Raw genomic sequence first — 21,550 nt, 5'->3', positions numbered from 1 at the left:
CCTGACATCTAGCTTTTTATGAGCAGCCAGTAATCTAGTTAGTAAAGTGTTTCTGAGTTCTGCCCTCCTGACAATTTAATTGAGCCCAAGGGAAGCGGGGCGGTTTGGAACCCCCAGTCTATAGCTCCTCAGAAGCACAGGCGACAACCTGGATTTGCCTTTTACATCTGAAGTTGGGGGTGGGGTGGAGGATGGTCTTGTAGGACTGAGCCTTAACCCTTGTGATTGAGCCATGTCTCCAGGTGTAGATGGTTCTAGAATCAACTGAGTTGTAGCACATGCAGTTGGTGTCAGAGAATTGCTATGTGGAGTGGAGCAAGACACACTTTATAGGAGGCTTACAGGTAGTAGCTCGAAGGAAGATGAAGACAGTGCCAGTGAGGTGTCCAGAATAGGCAGATGGATGGAGAGGAAAGTGGATTAGAGGTTGAAGGGCTAGGGGCAAAAATGGGGAGTAACTGCTAGTGGGTACAGGGTTTCTTTTTGAGGTGATGAACATGTTCTAGAATTAGTGGCAATGGTTGCACAAACTGCAAATATACTAAAACCCACCAAATTTACACTTTAAAAGGATGAATTTTAAGATGTAAATTGTATGATTTTTTTAATTGTGAAAGAAAAATCTTTAGCATTCTCTGTATTAGTTGGAGGAATCCTAAAAATCTAAACTCCATTGCTAAGCAACGCACACGTCCAAGATGTATATCTGGGACCCCAGCACTGGGAAAGGGGCCTTTGAACTGCCAGTCTGAGGAGATAACCAACCGCAGGACCTTGGCACTGGGGGTGGCAATACTCTGGCCAACCCTGTTCAAACAGTTGCTTGAATAAGTGAGACCAACCACTGCGTATTTGCTTGACTCTTACTGCTTTGCTGGTTTGCAAAGAGAGGGTACAGTGTTCCTCAAAATTTCCCAGACACCCATCTCTTTGCTCTTTATCTTTGGTATGAATTTCCAAAGCTGTGTCAAATACTTGATTGCCCTCTGGTCCAAGTCTTAGGCTGGGAGTTATGGTCAAAGAGACCAGTTGTGAACTGCAACTCTAGGGCTGAAGGGAGAACCTCTGACCCCCAACTCAATCCCTGACAGCTCAGCTTCCCTCATGAGGCCAGGCAGGGAAGCCTATAAAGAAGAGAAGGAGCCTGTGGGAGATGCCCATGCTGCAGCCAGCTCAGGACTGAAGCACAGCGCGTGGGCATCAGTGTGGGGTGCCTTGTGCAGTGAAGTACCAGATTCCACTAGAGTAAAAAAAAACCTAAATATTTATTTGGTTCATATTTATAAAGGTGGGAAGGAGACCAAGGGAGACCCCAAGAACACCCCCACACCTGGCTGACCAGGCCCCTTGCCCTGCAGAGGAGGCAGACACAGCTAGAAGGGACAGGATTTATGTTGCATACTTTAACTACAGTGAGTGTAAGACTGGTCCTATTTACAGGGCAGAAACACTACAGGTGGAGTGTGGGGGGCAGCAGAGCAACACCAGAGTCCTGGCCAGAGGGTACTCTTGTGTGCCACCTTCCCCACTTCTCCCAGAAGCATCTCTGCGGCCCCGCTGGGGTTCTTCGGGGGGGAACAGGGCCCGCTCACATGATGCTTGCCGGGGTGAAGACAGGGCCCACGCACAAGGTGTCTGTGATCTCCCAGCCGCAGGACAGAGGCTTGCACACGCCCTCAGCATCCTCATCCTGTTCTGCAGGCAGCAGCTGCCCTCGAAGGGCTTCCCTGCAAGCAAGAGGAGAGCACTGGAGGCTGCTGAATGGGGCCTGCAGGCAGGGGTTTCTGAGGGCCCCTGCACCAGAAAACCAGCCCCCCTGGGCTTGGAATTCTCATCAAGCCCCAGAGCCCAGCCTAGGATAGGGACAGGGCAAGGCTTGCTGGCCCCTCATCCCCCATTACTGTCTTCCCCCATAGTCTGCACAAGAGAAAGTTACCCAGATTTATTGAGCAGTTACTATGTGCATCTGTGTGCCAGGCACTTTACTTACATTATCTAATTGCATCCTCCCCCAAACCCATAAGGGCAGCATTATTAACCCCATTTTACTGACACAGAAATTGAGACTCAGAAGTTACCTGCCCTAGGTCACATCCCAGGAAGGTGATAGAACTAGGAGTCAACCCAGCTCTCACTCCAAAGCCTACATTCTCCGTACCCCAGGGCCTAGGACTTTAAACATATCATCTGCCACCCTCAAAAAAGTCCTACAAACTGTTTCTCCTCCTACGTACCCATGTTGATAAGCAGCTCCATCATCTGATCAGCTGTTCTAGCTACAAGTTGGAAATCTTGTTCCCACACCCAGTTGATCCCTGCCAAGCCCAGTTCCTCAATGCCCACTGCCACGACTCTCAAGCCAGGAATGTAGTCTCCCTGGTCTGTTCCTGCCCCCTCTGGACAACTGCAGCCCAGATTCATCTTTCTAAAAGGCAAATCCCTGCTCTCAAGTTCCCAGCAGCTCCCCTCTGTTCTCAGGGCCTTCCAGATCTGCCCCTGCCTGCTTCTCCAACCATATACAGCCACACCACCTGGCTACCGTCCACAAAGGCCATCCCATGCATGTGCATGCATGTGCGTGCACACACACCCATACAGTCTTACCATGAGTGCCTGTCTGCTTCTCTGTCACTCACAGGGCTCTGAGCTCCTCAAGGGAAATTCAGTGTCATTCAGGCCACAGCCAAGCACAGGCCTCATGGAATTACACAGAAGTAGGGTCTCAAATCCCAGGTTTCCCTCATTGCTTCTACCCAGCTGCTCCCTTCTCCCCCCACTCCATTTCCCAACAGGGCCCTCTTACCAGGCCACCCTAGACATGGCATAGGTGACACTGCAGGCCTGGGCGCCCCTGAGGAGGGAACCTGTGCCCGTGGTGTAAGCGCCCATGTTTTCAAAGACCAGCCAGTCCCCAACATGTAGTGGCGGCAGCCACAGGCCCTCAGCTACGCAGTCGCAGCCGTCGGCCGCTGGGCCCCACAGGCTGCTGCTGTACAAGGGCTGCTCCGAGGATGGTTTCTGCAGGAGAGAGGGGAGGCCACACTCAGCTTTTCTGTCCATGCTTTGCACAACCTTAGCACTTCCTCCCTGAGAAGCCTGCTGTGGCTCCCACAGCCAAGGGAATAAAGACTGGAAGGCCCTCCCACTTCTCTGCATTCATCTTCTCTTATATTCTGAAGCCACAATGCCTGCTCTTAAATCCAGGCTTCAACACTTGTTAGCTGTGTGGCCTGGAGCAAGATACTTAATCCCTCTGTGCCTGAGTTTTCTAATTCATAAAATTGGAATAAGAGTACCTACCTCATGGGGCTACTGCAATGATAAATGAATACAGGTAGAGCATTTAGAACAGTGTCTGGCACATGGTGGTCCAGTAAGGGAGCACCATCATTGTCACAGTTGCTGTCACCTCTCTGCTTCAGTCTTCACTGGTCTGTCTGCCGCTTTTCAGACCTGGGTATGTCTATGTCGCCACAGACCTTTCCCCTTCTGGTTGTCCTCCCTGCCCAGCCCTAGGATTCCCTTTTCTATGAAATCCTCCCAGGTCCCCTCATTCCATGCCAGGCCTAGTACCAGGACCAGAAGAACACAAATGAATCTATCCAACCGTCCCTCAGGCGCTGGCTCTGGAACAGTCAGACCTCCAGCAGACCACAGGGTGGCCTGGCAGAGGTAGATATAACTACTCCCATTTCGGAGAAACTGAGGCTCAGAGCAGTTAAATGACTTGCCCAAAGACACAACTACCAATTATGTAGAATTTAAATTTTTTTCTTAAATGACTTCCAAATCCAGAAGGGAAATCTATAACATACTTTATGGTCAACCAGGATAAAAATGCCATGTCAGTGTGGAGGTCCTGCCAGCAGGTCGGAGAGTTGGGGTCATGACTGAAGGATGCACAGGAGCCAACCCTGACTGTGCCACTCCAGGCCTCACTCCACCCCATCATCCCCAACCCACCCCCACCCCGGTGCAGTGTTTCACTTACTCTAGGTGTTTGGGCCCCCCAAATAAATCCTGTTTACCTCCCACTCCCAGTCTTCCAGCTGTTCCCTGAAGCCCCACAACAGCCAACTCCTAGTTTTCCTTTAAATCTCAGCTGAAAGGGCCTCATGGAAGCCCTTCCTGAAATTCCATGCTCCAAAGCTTTGCTTTCATCACACTTAACCATAATTATAGATATCTGTGAAATGTATCTGTTCAGGCCTGTCTTCCTGTCAGACAATAAATTCCATGAGCCTAAAGATCATGACTGTCTTGTTCACTCCCATCTCCTCCAGGCCTAACAGTATGGCACACAGTAGGTACTTTTTAGAATAACCTATTTTAAATAAGTGAATGAGTGAATGGGAAATACCTGAGTGATGAGAAAGAGAAAGGACAAGAAAGAAAAAAGAAATGAACAGAAGCCAGAGTATCTAGGAAGAAGCAGTGGGGAACAAGGGAGGAAAAAGGAAAGGTGTTTTCCATACCTTAGCCAGGAGTAGAAATAAGTAAAATTGAGAAGGAAAGATCACAGATTCCATAAGCAGAAATAATATCCACCCTTTTGATTAAAAAGTTAATAAGCATCGGCCTCCCTGGTGGCACAGCGGGTTAAGCGCAGCATGGTGAAGCTGTCTGCAGCCTCTGCAGCGCTGGTTCGATTCCCGGCCGGCCAGGGAGATGCCCACATGGCACGGCAGACCTCTCCTGTCATGCCCGCTGCTCCCTCAGCAGTGTATTTCAGTCAGTCTGCCTGTTCTGCTCCCCACTCTGTCTGTGGTGAATCCTCTCACCCCCTGCACTTCTGGCCTGTACCCCAGCTCTTGTATGTATAAATAAATAAATCTTTTTAAATAAATAAATATATAAAATTAAAAAAGACAAAAATATATCCTTGTTCATACAAGTATTATATTCTTGTTTCTAAGCTTTTTGTTAATGAAATGAATCTCAGAATTATTTCCTTCAGCTCCAAACATTAGAAAAATGAAGTCAACAAGACAACCTTGGGGTGATGCCTGGAGGAGGGAGGGGGAGAGAGAGAGAGCAAGCGAGAGAAAGGGCAGCCTTTGCGGACAATGGCAAAGGGGCAGGAATAGCAACCAAGAGGAGCTGCCATCTCACTGGGTCTTAACTCAGAAGAAGGGAAAGGGAGAGAAAAACAAAGCACATATTGCATACTGCACACCAAGGGGCCCATTGGGCACTTAAGTTTCCTTCTAGAAGAGGAACTGCTCAAGCAAAAGCCAGCAGATGTGAAAACACAACAGTGTGTGTGATTTTCTTTTCCCTCTTTTTACTTTTAGGAACTGACCCCAGTGACCAGAGATGCATGTCGAGATATACTTGAAATGCTCGAAAACAGGAAACGAAGGAGCACCCACTAGACTCTGACAGGTTAGAACATGATGTAGCCATCCCAATGCATGTCTGAGATCTGGTTAACAGCATGGAAATAGCTATACCCATATCAAGGGGAGGGTGGGAGGCGAGTTACAAAACATTGTGATCCCAACTTTATGGGGGAAAAAAATGTATATTACATTTTTTAAAAGACTGAAAAGAAATCTAATGTCCACGGAGTCTGTATGGTGAGATGATGGTGAAAACCTTTACCCTTGTATCTGTTTTCTTCAATGAATATGTTTTACTTTGTAAAAATTAGATAAAAGCACCCCAAAAATAGTTTTTTAAGTGCACACGCACCCATGCATATACATACTTGAAAACAGGCCGCTGCAGGCCAGCTCACCTTCTGCAGGATGGGGGTGGGGCAGGTGTTGTCAAACAGGACTGAGCTGAAGCTCCCATACACGCCCTCGTGGAGGTGGTACATGATGGTCTTGCTGGCAGAGCCATTTTCCTCTGTGGTGGGGAGGGGACAAGGGCAGCAGAGCAGCAGTGTCAGGGGTGGGGGTGGGGAGCTGGCACAACGGTGGGATCAGTGAGGTTGATAGGTCACTAACGCTAAAGGGCTGCCCCTTCCTCAGTGAGGAGATGGGTCCTGCACCTTCCTGAGGCATCAGGCTCCCAGCCACACTGAAACACTCACCTTGCTGCTGACAGCTTTGCCCAGGACACACTCACCACCTGCCCCTGAGCCCCTCAATGCCCCAGCAGAGACTGAGGGGCAGCCCACCTGCACCTAGTACCCAAAGAGCTTGAGCTAGAATGAGAAGCTAGGTCCCCTAGAATGAGAAGCTAGGGGACTAGAATGAGAAGCTAGGTCCCCTCGCTGGACTAAATAGGGTAATCCCCCAGTTCTAGAAAGGATACACACACACACACACACACATACATTAAACCTGAAGCCCATGATCCCTCCATATGAACTGCCATTGGGAAAGAGCACACAGACCTCAGCTCTCCTGCCAGAGAGTCCCACAGCAGAGGGCCAAGCCCCCAAGATTAGGGTCCCCGACACTCCTCACTCATAGGGCTTCTGGGAAGCTATCAGGAAGGGCAGGGGAGCACTGATGTTGGCAATGTGGACAGAGAAGCTTTGAGGCAGGCTAGCCTGAACTTGAATGCCAGCGCTGCCGCTTATCAACCGTGTGACCTTGGGCTAGTGACTCAACCTCTCCATGCCTACATCCTGTCATCTATAAAATGGGCTTAGACAAATATAAGTCGTCATTAATCATTTTCATTAATCATACTAAGGCCCAGCTATAGGATAAGTGAGCCTGTTCTTGGAAAGGAGACAGAAATGGGGTCAAATGCAGGCTTTACCTTACTGTTATTAAGCAATCAATGTATATTGTCTGGCTCTAGTTTCCTCATCTGCACAATGGAATTAATAAAGTAACTATTCTCCCTAAAATCCTAAATAGGTCTTAGGAGTGAAGGTACTTGATTGATGTGACTATGCCCTGGCTAAGCTTCAAATGTGTGCGTGGACAGGGGTCAGGCAGAGCTGGGTGTGCAGTGGGTTCTGCAGAGGACTCAAAAAGTGAGGTAATCTCTATGAGCCTCAGTTTGCTCAGCTATAACATGGGATTAATAAGTGAGATAATCCAGGTAAGTCACCAAGCACAGCACATAGGATGTGCTAAGAGTGGGCTCCCTATAATCATTATAACCTCCTCATGACTCCCACCCCCATCCCATAGAGCCCAACACAATGCTTCCAGCCCAACGGTCACCTCTTCAAATCTCATTCTGGTCCCCTTCACTCCAGGGAAGCGGCCAGCAAGGTCTAGGATATGCATACTAAGGTCCAGTTAAGCCCATAGTAAGTTTCCCTAAAGCAAAAACCCATTCTCCAGATTCCCCCGCCCCCTCAAATCAAACCCTGCTTTGCCAGCCATGGTCCCTAGCTTCAGGGAAAATGGGGCTCCGTTGCCCAGCTGGCACCTACCCTCCCTGCCAGGCTGTTCCAGAAGAACCTCCTTCTTGGCGATGATGCTGACTGCCAAGGTGAAAGCTGAGGTCACGTAGTAGCGCCCCAGCTTGGCAAGGATGTCCACACCACAGCCTTCCGGGAAGTATAGGTCCAAAGCTGAGTTAATCACAGAGGCGATCTGGTGGCAGGGTCAGGGAAGGACAATTACATGTTTGAAAAGTTGGGTATATACTGAAGACAGCTCCAAGTCTATTTCTTGAAAGCTTCTGTGATTTCAGGAAGACAAACTTGGCAGCTGCTAAGGCCCCAGCTGGTAACTGCAGACAGCAGACCAAGGAGGGCGGGAGACAGAGCTAGGTCAAGCCCCTCGTGCTTGAATAAATCACCCTCCTCAATGTCCCCACAGTGCTTAGCATGCAGATTCAAGATGCCCTGGTGTGAACCTTTCTTACATTAATAGCTCAGCTGTTAAATGACACATTTTTTTTACAGAAAATACAGACAAGGAGAAAGATGAAAGTCACCCCTAATTCTATCACCCAGGTTAACCTAATAAATGTTAACTTTTTGAAGTAGCTTCTCTAATTCTTTTTTCATACAAACACCATTTTTATTTTAAACTTAATAAGGCTATAATGTATGTCTTTATAACCGGTTTTATTCAATAGATTGTGAATGACCTCCCCATGTGTTTTCATCACAAGAATGTGCCATATAACCAATTCTCAAGAGCCAGATGGACCTGGGATGTCCACTGGACTTCTGTTAGGAACAAAGCTACAAAGCTCATCTTTGAGGCTAATTCTTTGTGTCCATCCCAGATGATGAGTCAGTTTTCCTAGTTGTGGATATTCTAACCTGAGGCTCTCACAAGGAGAGGCGACCCCTACTGGTTGGAGTGCGGATTGTGATGACAGCTTTTTCTTGACTTGGACTTAAAACTACAGATGGGAAGGAAACTGATGGACTGGGAGTGGACAGATAGGCTTTTCCTTCCTCTTCCCTCCCATTTGATGTCTGATTGGCCCACCTGAGAGTGAATAGGTCACACCCACATCCTCAAAGAGCCTTATGACTTAGGCAACTATGCCCTGGTTAATCAGCGTGTGCATGGGCAGGAGTCAGGCAGAGGTGGGTGTGCAGTCATCCCTGCAGAGGACTCAAGAAGTGGGGTTACCTCTATGAGCCTCAGTTTGCTGAGCTTTAGTACATATTAACAATAAGTGAGATAACCCAGGTAAGACACCAAGCATAGCGCATAGGACCTGCTCACAGTGGGCTCCCAATAATCATTATAACCCTGCCTGCCTCTCTACCCCCACCAAGACCGATGCAAAGCTCCCAACCCCAAGGTTACCTCTTCGAATCTCACTTTGGCCCCCTCTGCTCCGGGGAAACCACCACCAAGGTCCAGGATGTGCATCCCATGACCCAGCTCGGCACCCATTTCAAACACAAGCCGGGCATCTGCGATGGACTGAGCATAGGCCTGAGGGTCAGGGCAGCCACTGCCAATGTGAAAACTGGAAAGGGAGAAAGAGCCTCAGCTTACATGAAGGGCCCAGAAGCCACCACCTCACCCCCAGACAGGAGAGACCTTGGGCAAGTGCACAGGACACGACACTCATTTAACAGATGCAGAGACCAAGGGCCTGAACAGTTAAATGAGTTGCCAAGGGCCGTGTGGCAAGTGACAGTGGACAGGAAGCTAGATCCAAGGCCTCTGGGCACATGGTGCTTCTCTCATCCTTCCATGATGGTCCTGAGACTGAGCCTTCTGGGATAAGGCTCAAGGCCCCAGAGTCAGTCCTATCTGGATGACTCTCAAGTCAACACCATGGCCTCCCTCTGCTTTAGTTTCCCCATCTATAAAATGGGGCTAAGCATCCAAAACCCTGTGGGATTATGTGCATTAAGCATTTAGGATATGACTGGCACATCCCACGTTCAGAATAAATGGAAGCTGTATTGTTAGGTCATTACTGTTATTTCTTCCACATACCTGCAAGAAAAGAAGCAGAGCAAAAATATGACTGTAAAACCTTTGGACTACGGGCTAGTAAAATTTGCAGAGCCAGGCTCCTCCTGGAACATCCCGAGACAAGAACTTTAGGGGAATGTTAGGTTGGGATAGGGGGACACTCTTAACTTCCCGCCTAAAGAGAGGAAATTCCCAGATGCCAGAACTCTAGGGACAGGCCCTCCATGGAGGCCTTGAGGAGGTCTCATAAGAAGGGGGCGGGGGGCGCTTTGGTGTGGGTGGGGAAAGTGGGGCTTCCTGATGCTCACCTCACACCTACTACCTCCACATGGTTCTTCTTGGCATCTTCAAGCAGGTGTCTGCAGGATTTCAGCGATGCCCCAAATGCAAGGCTCAGGCGGCTCAGGGAGTGGGAGTCATTGGTGGCAATGCACAGAACCATCCTGGGGAGACAGCAGCACAACTCTGCGGGCGGACCTCCCCTCCCCCCACCCCAAACACATCTCTGAAGCAAGGGTGTGAACCCACTGGCTCAGGGCCCCGACCTTACAGGCAGGCTCAAGTTCCCCTTCCTCTCCCTGCAGCCAAGCACCTCTGAGGCCTGTCCAATTCATTCCCTAAATGCCCCTGGGCCCATCCTGGAGGCCCCATCCTGGAGGCCAGGCCCTGGTCTCAGCCTCCACTCCAACCATTAGGGGGCGCGTCTCCCTTAGTGAGTCCTTCAGCAGGGAGTCTCCACTGCCAGGAACTGAAGCTAAGCGCTCCCCTGGATTGCTCCAGTTCCTCTGAATCAGCCTCTATATCGGCCAGAGCTTTCAAACTTTTCTTGTAAGAGGGGTACCATTTTTTAAACACAGTCTTAAGAACTCCGGTATTGTGTAAAACAGACAAAATGGAAGCTGCTTGGGGTGAACCAAAGTAGCCCACAACGTAGCCTCCGCTTTACCAGGAGCTCCCTCCCTAGAATCCCCACAGTCTGGGTCCAGCTCTGACCCCTTCCAAAGCCCATTTGCATTGGGCCCCTGACCTGCCACCAGCATCATTCACTGTCTCCCTCACCCCTCCCACATCAGATGTTCCAGTCACAACAGATTTCTGCTTTTCCCTCAAACGCCCTACGCTGTTTCCGACCTCCATGGGTCTGCTTGTGTGGTTCACCTGACGTGCTGTTGAGGCCTCTCCAAATTCTGTTCACCCCATAGGCCCACTTCCAGTGCCGCCTTCTGCATGAGACTTTTCTAACCACCCCCTCTCGCCCCCTCCACCTGACTGACCCTCACAATAGCGTGGGCTTTGCTTTGCCTGGGATCAGTTACTTCTCCCTTTGTCCTAGGCAGGTTCTGGCATCCAGGGTCCAGTCCAGGAGTGTCCCCCCCAACCTCCTATGACTGTAGGTTCAGGGCAGGGTCCTCTGCCCCAACTCCAGTCCTCTCACCCCTCCCTCTCACAGACAGCCCGGGCTCCCCACACGAGTGGTTCTCGGCTTACTTGGCATTGGGGTGGCTCTTTACCACCTTTGCCAGCTCCATCTCGTTGTCAAAGCTCAGCAGCTGGACCCCATGCTTGGCAGCATACTTGATCTGTGCAATTTGCTTACAGGGGTTGGCGTAGATGATCTTACTGGCAGGGACACCAATATGCTGGACCAACTCCATCTCTGCCTGTGGGGTCCCAAAGGTGGTAGTGAGGAGGCACTGGGGCCTGCTGGACTTGTGAAGGCCAAAGAAGCACAGGGGAGGGGCAGAGTCATTGCTACGTATGAGAAGGCCCAGTAGAAGTGGGCCTCACTTTTAGACCACAGATAGACCCAAGTAAGGATTCATGCTGGTTCACCATTCATTGACAGGCAGGGCTGCCACCTACAGTCGCCCAGGTGGTGCACTGCACAAATGGAGGGGCAGAAGAGCCACTCATAGAGAGTACACAGTAGATCTGTATATTTATTGTAGCTTTCTGGCAGGAAAGCATCTTATTCTAACCGAATCAGCATATTTATTATAACAAGTGCCTTAAGGAAGGGGTACATTTTCTAATGCACACAAAAGTACTAAATGGACACATGATGTTCCTGACAACAAGCTTCAGATACATCTTCCTGGCAGGTTTAAATATTTAGAGACTGTGACTTAATGTATTAAAAAGTTCACCAGACACAGGCTATCCAGCATGCAAAGGCCTACTCTGTATGTGCCCCCCGCCAGCCCCTTGGAGCTTTCTCACCATCACAGAACACTGCTCCACCTGATTGCTGCATAAACGGTACAGGCAGGGATGGTGGTGATGGTCGGGGTGAGAGCAACCATACTCACTGAGCACCTACCATGAGGCACCAAGGGATGCTTTACATCAGGTGTTGGCAAACTATTTCTATCAAAGGCCAGAGAGAAACTATTTTAGGCTTTGTGGGTGATATAGTTTCTATCACAGCTGTTTAACTGCTTTTGCAAAGTAGCCCAAGACCTCCACTAGGGTGGTTGTGATTCAGTCACATTTTCCAGAATTGGGCAATGGGCTGGATTCGGCCCCCAGCCCATAGTGTGCCCATCCTGGCTTTAGATGGGCTATTTTATTTAGTCCTTGTAAGAATCATATGAGTATTAACTCCATTCTGCAGAGAAGGAAACTGATGTTCAGAGAAGCTGTGGAGCAAGTAGGTGTAAGAAACAACCTCCAAACTCAGGTCAGACTCTGTTTAAGGGAAGGATGTCAAGAGGCAGTCAGTTAGCAACACAGAGAGACACAGGGCCATTTTCCCTCACCCTGATTTGAAAGAGGACTCTAATTTTAATTGAGCAACTTTTCAGTACAAGGTACTTCTATGCATTCTCTCAGGTGATTCCATAACCATCCTATCTATGAAGTATGTCTTGGTCACATTCTAGAGAGGTCAAAATAGAGTTTAGAGAGTCCCACCCGCCTGAGGTCACACAGTAAGTAGCAGAGAGGGAGAGAAGTTCACCACAGAGCTGACTGTTGCCATTGCTTTGCTTCCAAAGACTGTGAATCTGAGTGAATATGAAAATGTGGTTTTTGCTCCTTGCTTTAACCACATGAGGTAAGAGGAAAAAGCAATGGTAGCACTTTGGGGACTTGTGATTCAGCTTCGGTTATAAATATTTAAATAGTAACTTTCGTTATTCACGGAAGAATTATCGTGTAGCAGCCATAACATTAAATATTTTATATACATTCTCATGTAATCCTCATAAAATCTTAGGAGATAGGAAACAGAGAGGTTAAGAGACTGTCCAAAGTCACTCCGCTCCTATGGAGCCGAGGCCTCAGACTTGGGCACCCCAGCTCTTGGCCACATTTCTACACGGAGAAGACAAGCTTGACGCTGAGCTGACAAGCACTTCTCGAACATCCATTAAGTTGCCAGGTACTGTGATTGCTTTTAATGCAAACAAGCGAGGAAAGCAGGCAGGCTCTCCGATCCTGTGTTTTCAGGCTGCTGGGAAAGATGGGGACAAATGGACACTGAACAGTGAGGGAATTACAAATGGACAGGAGCAGTGATGGAAAAATATAGGCTACTGGAGAATGAGGGCTGGGAAGACTTGGGGGAGGGCAAAGGACAGCCTTTCTGAGGGACAGAAATTTCATGCACCCCATAAGAGACCTCAGCCAGGCCAAGAGGGAAGGAAGGTTTCCAATAGCGAAAGCAGCCTGGACAGAGGCTCTGAGACAAGAAGGTACTCAGCTTGATCAAGGATCAGAGAATGTGGGAGTGGCCTGGTCAGGGTGAGCAGAATAGGGGAAGATGAGGCTGGAGGGAGGTAGACAGAGCTAATGGGGTCACCAGGAGGCTGCCTGTGGTTTGTATTTTACCCTGGGAGTGATGAGAAGTAGTTCGAAGGGCTTCTAGACAGGAAATGACATGGTCAGACTTGCATTTTAAATGCCCGTTGCTCTGGCTACCATGTGAAAAAGAACTGAACCCAAGAGAACTCTGGAGAGCTTGGCAACAATCACCTGGGAGAGATAACAGAGGCTGCATTAGAAAAGCAAGCAAGGTGTGTTCAGGGCTGGCCAACAGGGCCATGGATTGCACATGGGGATGAGGCCTAAGGATATCTGAGGGGGCCTCCACTCCCAGAGGGCCCTCACCAAGGGGCGGGGAAGAACATGTTTGGACATGCTGAGTCCCAGGCATCCTGTGGGATCACATTAGCAGCTGGATCTATAGGTCTGAGCTATACACCAGAACATGGGAGGAGACAAAATTCAAGCATTTTCAAGAAAAGAGAGCCTGAGATAGATCCAGAGGAACTCACCAAGTTAGAGCTGAAAGCACCAGGACCAGGACCTGCAGATAAGTGAGGAGAGTCTCCAGATGAGACAGAGATGATGACACAGACACGTGTGCCCTCCAGCCAAAGCAAAGCCTGTCCAGCAACTGGCACTAGAAAAGAAGGCGTCTCACTGTCACAGACGCCCGGAGGGGCTGTGGCAGACCCAGAGCGGGACCCGCATTCCTCTTAAGTACTTCTAAAGTCTTGAAAACTAGGAGCATATGTTTTATTGTTGAGTACTTATATTTTCAAAAAATAAGTTGCAAATGGAGAGTTCTATCCAACATGTCGTTTACGCGGGAGGAGTTCTAGAGATGGGCTGTAAACATTGTGTGTGTGGTTAACAACACTGTGCTGTACACCAAAACATTTGTTAGGAAGGGAAGGCTCAGGTGAAGTGTTCTTACAGAAGTCACCATGTTGAATGTTGTTATGAGGCCAAATAATAGGACCAAGGAGTGTCCCCAACAAAGTCTAATGCACCCCATGGATGGATCTCTGAAAGCTTGCAGAGTATCTTATAGATTATTTTGTCAGGAGATGGGTGATTTGAGTAAATGGGGTCAGTTGTGTGGTGAAAAACTTGGACTTTAAGTGGAGAATTTAATGTATAAACATATTTTTAATGATGCACATGTGAAACTGATACTGTGTTTATCTCTGGAGATATAAAGCTTGTGTGCTACTTTTTTTTCTTAATAAATGACATATTTTTTTTTACTAAGTCAGGGGAAAATTTAAGTAAAGTGCTCACTCGGCCCCGGAGGTGGCTGGGGAGATTCGCAAGAAGACATTCCTTGGAGCAGTGAGTGGCACAGTGAGCGTGAACGCCAGGGCTGCGGGTGTGGGCACTAAGGGAAAGAGACAGGCAAGTGGAGACAACAGGATTTGGCCATAAAGAGGGAGCAATGATTTGGCTGAGGGGCGCTATTGATGGTCAAGGAAGGCTGTCTAAGATAAGAAGATGCTGAGGAAAACTGCAAGGGCAGGATGAAGGCAGGAGAGATGAGATAAGGTCCTTGGGAAAGTGGATGGGTGAACCCGACCCTCAAGCAAGACGTGGCTAATGCCCTTGACCCTGGGGCCTGTTCCCTCCAGCCCTTGGTCAATGTGGGCCAAGAGCTGTTGAGTGTGGCTACCAGTTATGGCCGACCAGAAGAGGGCAGCCTCGGCCTTCCAAGAATAACTGCGTCCTGGAGCCACAAATGCATCCAAGGTCTGCATGATCACACCCCTCCCAGGGAGCCTTGGACTCTCCCAGTTCTTTTGGGATTGGTCAAGGGCATCAAGATTCAGTCTCCAGCTCAGCCATCCTCTCCCTGAAGACCCTGGAAAAAAGGGCAGCAGCAGCAGAGGCAGAGCCCTGTTCCCAGGCCCAGGATGCCTCTTCGCTGTGAGCAGTTCAACTTCTGTGCCTCATTTCCCTCACATTAGACGCTCCCTCCTGGCTGTCGTCAAAGCCACGGTAATAATAATTACCTCACAGGGTTGTTGTGAGAATAAAATGAGATCATGTACAGAAAACACCTGGCAAAGCGCCTGGCACAGCAGAAACACTCAGGCTTTTAATGTTCCCACTGACTTCAAGGTCTTTCAAAGCCCTGCTACCCCACAACTCTGGGGGCCTGCCCCTGGGATTCCAGAAACAGGACTCTAGTAAGCAGGGTTTGGTCTTCTTCGCCCCTCCACCACAGAGGCTGGAAAAGGATCCCCTTTCTCCTCACCCAGAGAGGAGGTGCCGCACACTGCAGGAGGCAGGAAGAGTGGAAAGTTCAAAATGGCAACATCTCTTTCCTGTGTACCTCACAGGGCTTTTTGTTACAACTGCACTAAAGTAGGTGTGCAAAGCAAGAGTTAATGCAAAGGGGCTTTGCAGGTGACGAGAACGAAAGGGTCATCTGTCACTAGGAGAGTTCACATCCAGCCTCTGATCAAGGTTAATCTGCTCATCCTGGCCATCCCACCAGTGCACGCCTTCCGCCCACCTGAAACCCCTCTATCCTTGTCACCCTGCCCAGGCTACCTCTCCTGCTTTCTCCTCCAGGCCCTCTCTAGACCCCTCTTTACAACACCCAGCCATGTTGCTGACTGGGATTTAAAAAGAGTTGTCCTCAAACCGGACAACTAGATCATGACTTCATGACTTAACAGCATATTAAAAAAATGAACTCAAAATGGATTAAAGACTTGGACGTAAGACCTGAAGTTCTAACAGACATAGAAGACCCAGGAGATACTCTTGGCATTGACTGCAGAGATGTCTTTGGACACTCAAACCCAAGGGCAAAGGAAATAAAAATAAAAATAAACAAATGGGACCACCTCAAAATAAAAGGCTTTTGTACAGTGGAAGAAACCACCACAAAAGTAATGACAGCCTACTGACCAGGAGAAGATATTTACACAACACACATCTGGCAAGGGGTTAATATCCAAAATATATAAAGAACTCATCTAACTCAACAAAAAAAAAACCATCAAAAAATGGATTAAGTGGGCACACTTAACCTGGTGGCACAAGGGGTTAAGACGCAACCTATGAAGCTATCTGCAGCCACTGCAGCACGCGTTCGATCCCTGGCCAGGGAGCTACCCACATGGCGCAGCAGCAAACCTCTCTTGTCTCACCTGCTGCTCCCCTCAGCAGTGTATTTCAGTCAGTCTGCCTGCTCTGCTCCCCATTCTGTCTCTGGTGAATCCTCTCACCGCCCCCCATCTCTGGCCTGTGCCCCAGCTCTCGTATGCATAAATAAATAAATCTTTTTTAAAAAATGGGTAAAGGACCTAAATCCTTAAGGTCCTTCTCAAAAGAAGACATGCAGAATGACAACAAGCACATGAAAAAATGTTCAACTTCACTTCTTATTAAGGGAAACACAAATCAAAACCACAATGAAATATCATTTCAACCCTTCAAGAATGGCCCATATCAAAAAGACTGGAAACAATAAATGTGGGTGATGGCACGGCAAAAAGGGGCACTGGGTCACAGTTGGTGGGGATATAAATGGTGCAGCCTCTGTGGAAAATGGTATGGAGAGGCCACAAAAACTGAAAATGGAAATACCCTATCAGCCAGCGATACCACTCCCAGAAACTTATTCAAGGGATATGAAAACACTAATTTGAAGAGATGTATGCACCCCTAAGTTCATAGCAGCATGATTCATGACAGCTGAGACAGAATCAGCTTAAATGCCCACTCACAGATGACTAGAGAAATAAGGTATGGAGCATATACTTGATGTACTAGTACTCAGCTGTTAAAAATGGTGAAATCTCTGGCCTCCCTGGTGGACTCGGGGTTAAGTCTCAGTTCTATCACCACAGCCTGAGTTAGATCCCTGGCCAGGGAGCTAACCCACATAGCACAGCATACCTCTCCTGTCCCCTCAGCAATGTATTTCAGTAAATCCATCTACTCTGCTCCCCACTCTGCCTCTGGTGAATCTTCTCACACACACCCCCACTTGTGGCCTATACCCCAGCTCTTCTGTGCATAAAGAATTTTTTTAAAGGGGTGAAATCTTGCCCTTTTTTGACACATGGATAGATCTTGAGGTGACCATGCTAAGTGAAATAAGTCAGAAAGTTTAAGACAATGGCCAGATGGCTTCACTCATGTGTGGGATATAAACAACCAAAGCAAACAAACTGATGAAACATAACAAAAGTATCTCATAGATTTGTGAAAATATGGTGGCTATCATTGGGAAGTGAGGGTGGACAAAAAGAGTAGGGGGGTCAGTGTGATAATGGGATTGGCATTAGGGCTCGGATGGAATATATGGGATACACACACACACAGAGCAAGGTGTGAAGCCATAATCCTGAAATGTACAAAGTATTATACACCAATAGTAAATCAATAAAAGTTTATTAAATAAAATAAAAGGAGTTGTCCTCAAAGAATCATTACAAACCATAAAACACACACACACACACACACACAAAACTAAAGCACATCATAAACCAGTGCTCACCAGGCATGCTGCCCCCTCGGGCCTTTTGTCCTTGCTGGTCCCTGACTGGAGGGCCCTTCCCTAGTTACCCACCTGGCTGGATCCTTTGCTTTCTTCAAGTCTGTATTGACATTTCAGTGAAATTTGATAATAAAACTCCCTGGCCAAACCATCTAAAATGCAATCCTTTTTTCCTCCATCCCCTACTTCGCTTTCCCACTTGCATTTTCTCAACAACATTTACCATTAAAATACTGTACATTTTTATTGTTCAATTTGCTTTTGAGAGAACAAGCTTCATGAAGGAAAGGTGTCTTTTCATTTCTTCTGTTTTCTTCACTGCTAAATCCCCACTGAGAATAGTACTTAGTCCCACAGGAGGTGCTCAATAAATGTTTGCTAAATGAATAAATATGTCCAAAGCTGTATTTTGAGGAAATTTTATAGCTTTGAGGTCCGGTAAGAACAGAATAAAAATAGATAAGCCAGGCCAGCAGACCCAAGGACAACAGTCTGTCTTACTCAACACCATAGTGCCAGTTCTACCTGACCAGCACATTGTAGGTGCTCAGGAAACAGCCAACAATAGCATGTAAGCAAAGACCATAAAGAGCAGGAGGGAATTAAGACAACACCATTAATCAAATTAGAAAGGCAGTAGAATTAGCGACAACAATAACAAAACTCTAAAAGAATGAGTTAAGAAAATAATATTACGATTACAAAGAAAACACCAATGATAAAAGGGTGTTTGCTTTGTTTTAATTAGAAGAATACCATGCATAGCTCTATGCCAAGAAGTTTAAAAGTCTCCATTAAAAAGATGACCCATCTGGGGCCTCCCCGGTGGCGCAGCGGTTGAGCGCTGGGTTGCGAAGCTGCCCGCAGCCTCTGCAGTGCCAGTTCGATCCCAGGCTGCTCCCCGGCCACTGGAGGAGGGTCCCACATGGTGCGCAGACCTCTCCTGCTGCCCGCTGCTCCCCTCAGCAGTGTACTTCGGTCCTTCTGCCTGTTCTGCTCCCCACTCTGGCCCTGGTGAATTCTCTCACCCTCCCATGCTTCTGACTGTACCCAGTGCTTGTATGAATAAATAAATCTTTTTTAAAAATAAATAAATAAATAAAATGAAAAGATGACCTATCTACACAGGGACACACAAGATTCCTATTTCAAGACTGGCAAATTCCATGCTTGTTTCTCCCTCTCTCATCCCTGAACCCCCTTCCAAGTGGGTGGCCTCCCCAGAGGGCAGGGTCCAACTGCAGATCACTCCTGCTTCTCCTGGGCCCAACCATACCAGCAGATACGTGTGTGCAGTAGGCTGTGTAGGTCAGTATGTCAGTGAGCCGGTGCCGGCCAGGGGCTCACCTTGTTGGCACAGCTGAAGCCCAGACCCAGCTCGGCCAGGACCTTCAGCACGCCCAGGCTGCTGTTGCACTTGACTGCATAAAAGGGCCGAACTCGCGGCAGGCACTTCAGAAAGCAGAGGTGCTTCCTCACTATGGCGCCCAGGTCAGCCACGAAGAAGGCAGCAACCTTACCCTGCACAAGAAGGGGTGGATGTGAGACCCTACCCAGCTTGCTGCTTGTGCATGCCATCCAGGGGCCACCTAAGTCCCTGCCCCAAGATCAGCTCTGGCCAGGAGGCTACCCTGCTTTAAAATCCCCTGGCACTCCCCAAGCCTACAGGAGAGCGGCAAGCCCCTCAGCATGGCATTTGCAGCTCTGTAATGCAGTGCCAGTCCCCCCCTCACTTGCAGCTCAAACTCCAGCTGCAGACAGGATCATTTTCCCACATCCAAGTCTTTGCTCCCACCATGCCTGCCATGTAAAATGCCCTTCCCCTACTGCTGTCTGGCAAGTTTCAGCTCAAATGCCACTTTCCCAAATGAATAAGGCAGCTCTGCCTTTGATGCCTCACTGAATCCTGCACATGCCCCCGAAGTACCAGCACTGTGTCTATGCCTGCTTTCTCCAGAAAAAGATGGAGAAGGCCAAAGCCCACTGTCTTGCACATACAGATGCTCTGTGAAACCTTGTGGTCCCACTGCCACAGTTACTGTCACCCAAGCCTGTGGACAACTGGTCACCACAGATTTGCCAAAGGCTGAGCAAGAATGCACTGGGTGAGATCTTAAACCTTCCCTGGGACTTAAACCTGCCTGGGCTCAGTTTCCCTTTTAGGCCACACTTTTCTACAGACACCCACTTAGTGTCTGACATCATGCTAAGGATCAGAGATAACTAGGTTTCTAGTTCTGAAGGGGTTTGGAAATGGATGAGAATAAACCCCTTGAGCATTATAAGTCTATTGAATAAAGGGGAGTTTCCACAAAATGCAGTAGAGGGCCTTGGAGGAAAAACATTCAAAATCTACCTAGGGTAATCAGGAAAAGTTGACAATGATGAGTAACAAGGAATGAGTAAAAATAATTAAGAGAAATGCTGACAGAAGGGTGCTCCAGGCAGAGGGGACAGGCTGGGCAAAATCATGATAAGAGCACATGGCATCTCTGGGAGCAGATACAGATTGGCTGGCTCAGTGTAACAGATCCACCGGCGAAGGCCAGCAATAGGGCTGAGGGGGCAGCGGGTGCTGACTGGACCCTGTGGGGAGTGGGAAACTGCCAGAGAATTCTGATTTTGAGCAAGACTGTGATAAAGTTGGAGGGCACTAAATGAGGCCAAAAGGTTAGGTTGGGGGGCTTTAGAGAGATGAGGCCTGAACTAGGTGAGGTTCCAGACCGGCACACTGGACAGTAATTCACAGAGCTTGGCACTGCCTCCACGTGGGGGGAAGCGAGGCTGCTGACCAAAGGACTGGGTAGTGGTGCTGTTTGTTCATCAAGGCAGTGAACACAAAGGGGTAGGTCTGGGGGCAAGGACTACACATTGGGAATAAAATGAGTCTATCTCTTGCAAACAGCAAGGACTGACTGATACCAAATAAGTGGAAGAATAAGAGAAGGCCCCTAGGGGCCCTGTCAGAGGAGGCAGCTGGGCCGGCGCAGGGAACCACAACCCACCCAAGCTCAGAACCTCACCGCGGTGGCCTGCGAGGCCCCCAGAGTGAGCTCCTCCAGCAGGTCTCCGGTGCTGAAGCCCTCCTCCACCATCACGAAGTCCGATTCACTCAGGTAGCCCTCCATGCCCAGGAGGAGCCCACCGGCTTGATGGAGCCGCCGCCGCCGCCTTAGAAAGTATGCAACACACTGCAGGGGGACAGGGAAGGGGCGGCTGGGGGGCTGGCCTCAGCGGCCGGGCCGGGCCGGGGCGCCCAGTCCTGTCACGCCCCGCCCCCCGCTCGCGCCTGGAGAGTTTAAGTTCTGTGGGCGGGTAGGGACGCTCAGGAAACCTGAATTCTAGACCGGGACACGATCTCGTGCGCCTGCCTGGCGCTGTCATTGCTCCGAGCCTCGGCTGCCCCGTCTGTAAAACGGGTGCATGCTTTGGAGAGCCTGTGCATTTCCGAAACTCGGGCTTGAGGGGGACGGGAAAGCATGAGAGAGGGAGCAAGAAAGCCGAAAACCACAGGTAGGGACATTTCCAGGGCGCCCCCAGTTCTGACCACGCCCACCTAAAGTGGCTGAGCGTGGCCCCCGCCGAGGATTCGCATTTGAGAGCAGGAGCTTAGGTTTGAACCCGTTCCCTGCTGCCTGACCTTGGGCGCGCTACGCTGGCTCTTGGAGCCTCGCTTCACCGTTTGTAAACCGGGACGGAGCCGGTCCTTCCGTGCTAGGATTCTGAGCGTGCATGTGGGGGTGCCACAGGAAGGGTGGGGGCCGCGGGCTCCCGAGCGAGAAACGCAGGCTGAGGTTCTGTGCCAGCGACCTGCCCCCCACCCCCCGCCCAGAGTGCAGAGCCGAGGTACCGCCCCCACGTTCCCTTACCAAGCCCCGTCCTCCTTGTGGGGGCCAGTGCCAGGTGCGCTGCTAGGGGGGGTCGCCGGTGACCTCGAAACTTGTGCAACACCCCGAGG

At 49.3% G+C, this 21,550-nt stretch overlaps 1 protein-coding gene across 5 annotated transcripts; it reads right to left on the bottom strand.

Moving 5' to 3' along the window:
- Window positions 1-1,471: 1,471 nt before the first annotated feature.
- AZIN2 (antizyme inhibitor 2) lies at window positions 1,472-20,735 on the bottom strand (the record flags this gene model as incomplete). 5 transcript variants are annotated; one of them, XM_084243895.1, is made up of 9 exons in its annotated part: window positions 1,472-1,727; window positions 2,804-3,018; window positions 5,741-5,853; window positions 7,349-7,511; window positions 8,691-8,856; window positions 9,623-9,757; window positions 10,803-10,975; window positions 18,940-19,113; window positions 20,616-20,735. In XM_084243895.1, 9 exons carry the CDS (start codon window positions 20,718-20,720, stop codon window positions 1,589-1,591), a joined length of 1,383 nt encoding a protein of 460 aa, XP_084100021.1. In that variant the 3' UTR covers window positions 1,472-1,588. The 5 variants fall into 5 exon arrangements, with proteins under 5 accessions (XP_084100021.1, XP_084100024.1, XP_084100023.1 ...); XM_084243898.1 differs by having other exon boundaries at window positions 18,940-19,149; window positions 20,616-20,720; XM_084243897.1 differs by having other exon boundaries at window positions 9,623-9,796; window positions 20,616-20,720.
- Window positions 20,736-21,550: the final 815 nt, after the last annotated feature.

This window comes from Talpa europaea (genome assembly GCF_964194135.1).
Source record: "Talpa europaea genome assembly, chromosome: 9".
Lineage (NCBI taxonomy): Eukaryota > Metazoa > Chordata > Mammalia > Eulipotyphla > Talpidae > Talpa > Talpa europaea.
Note: the sequence above shows the minus strand (reverse complement) of the source record. Positions and strands in the feature narration are given on the sequence as shown.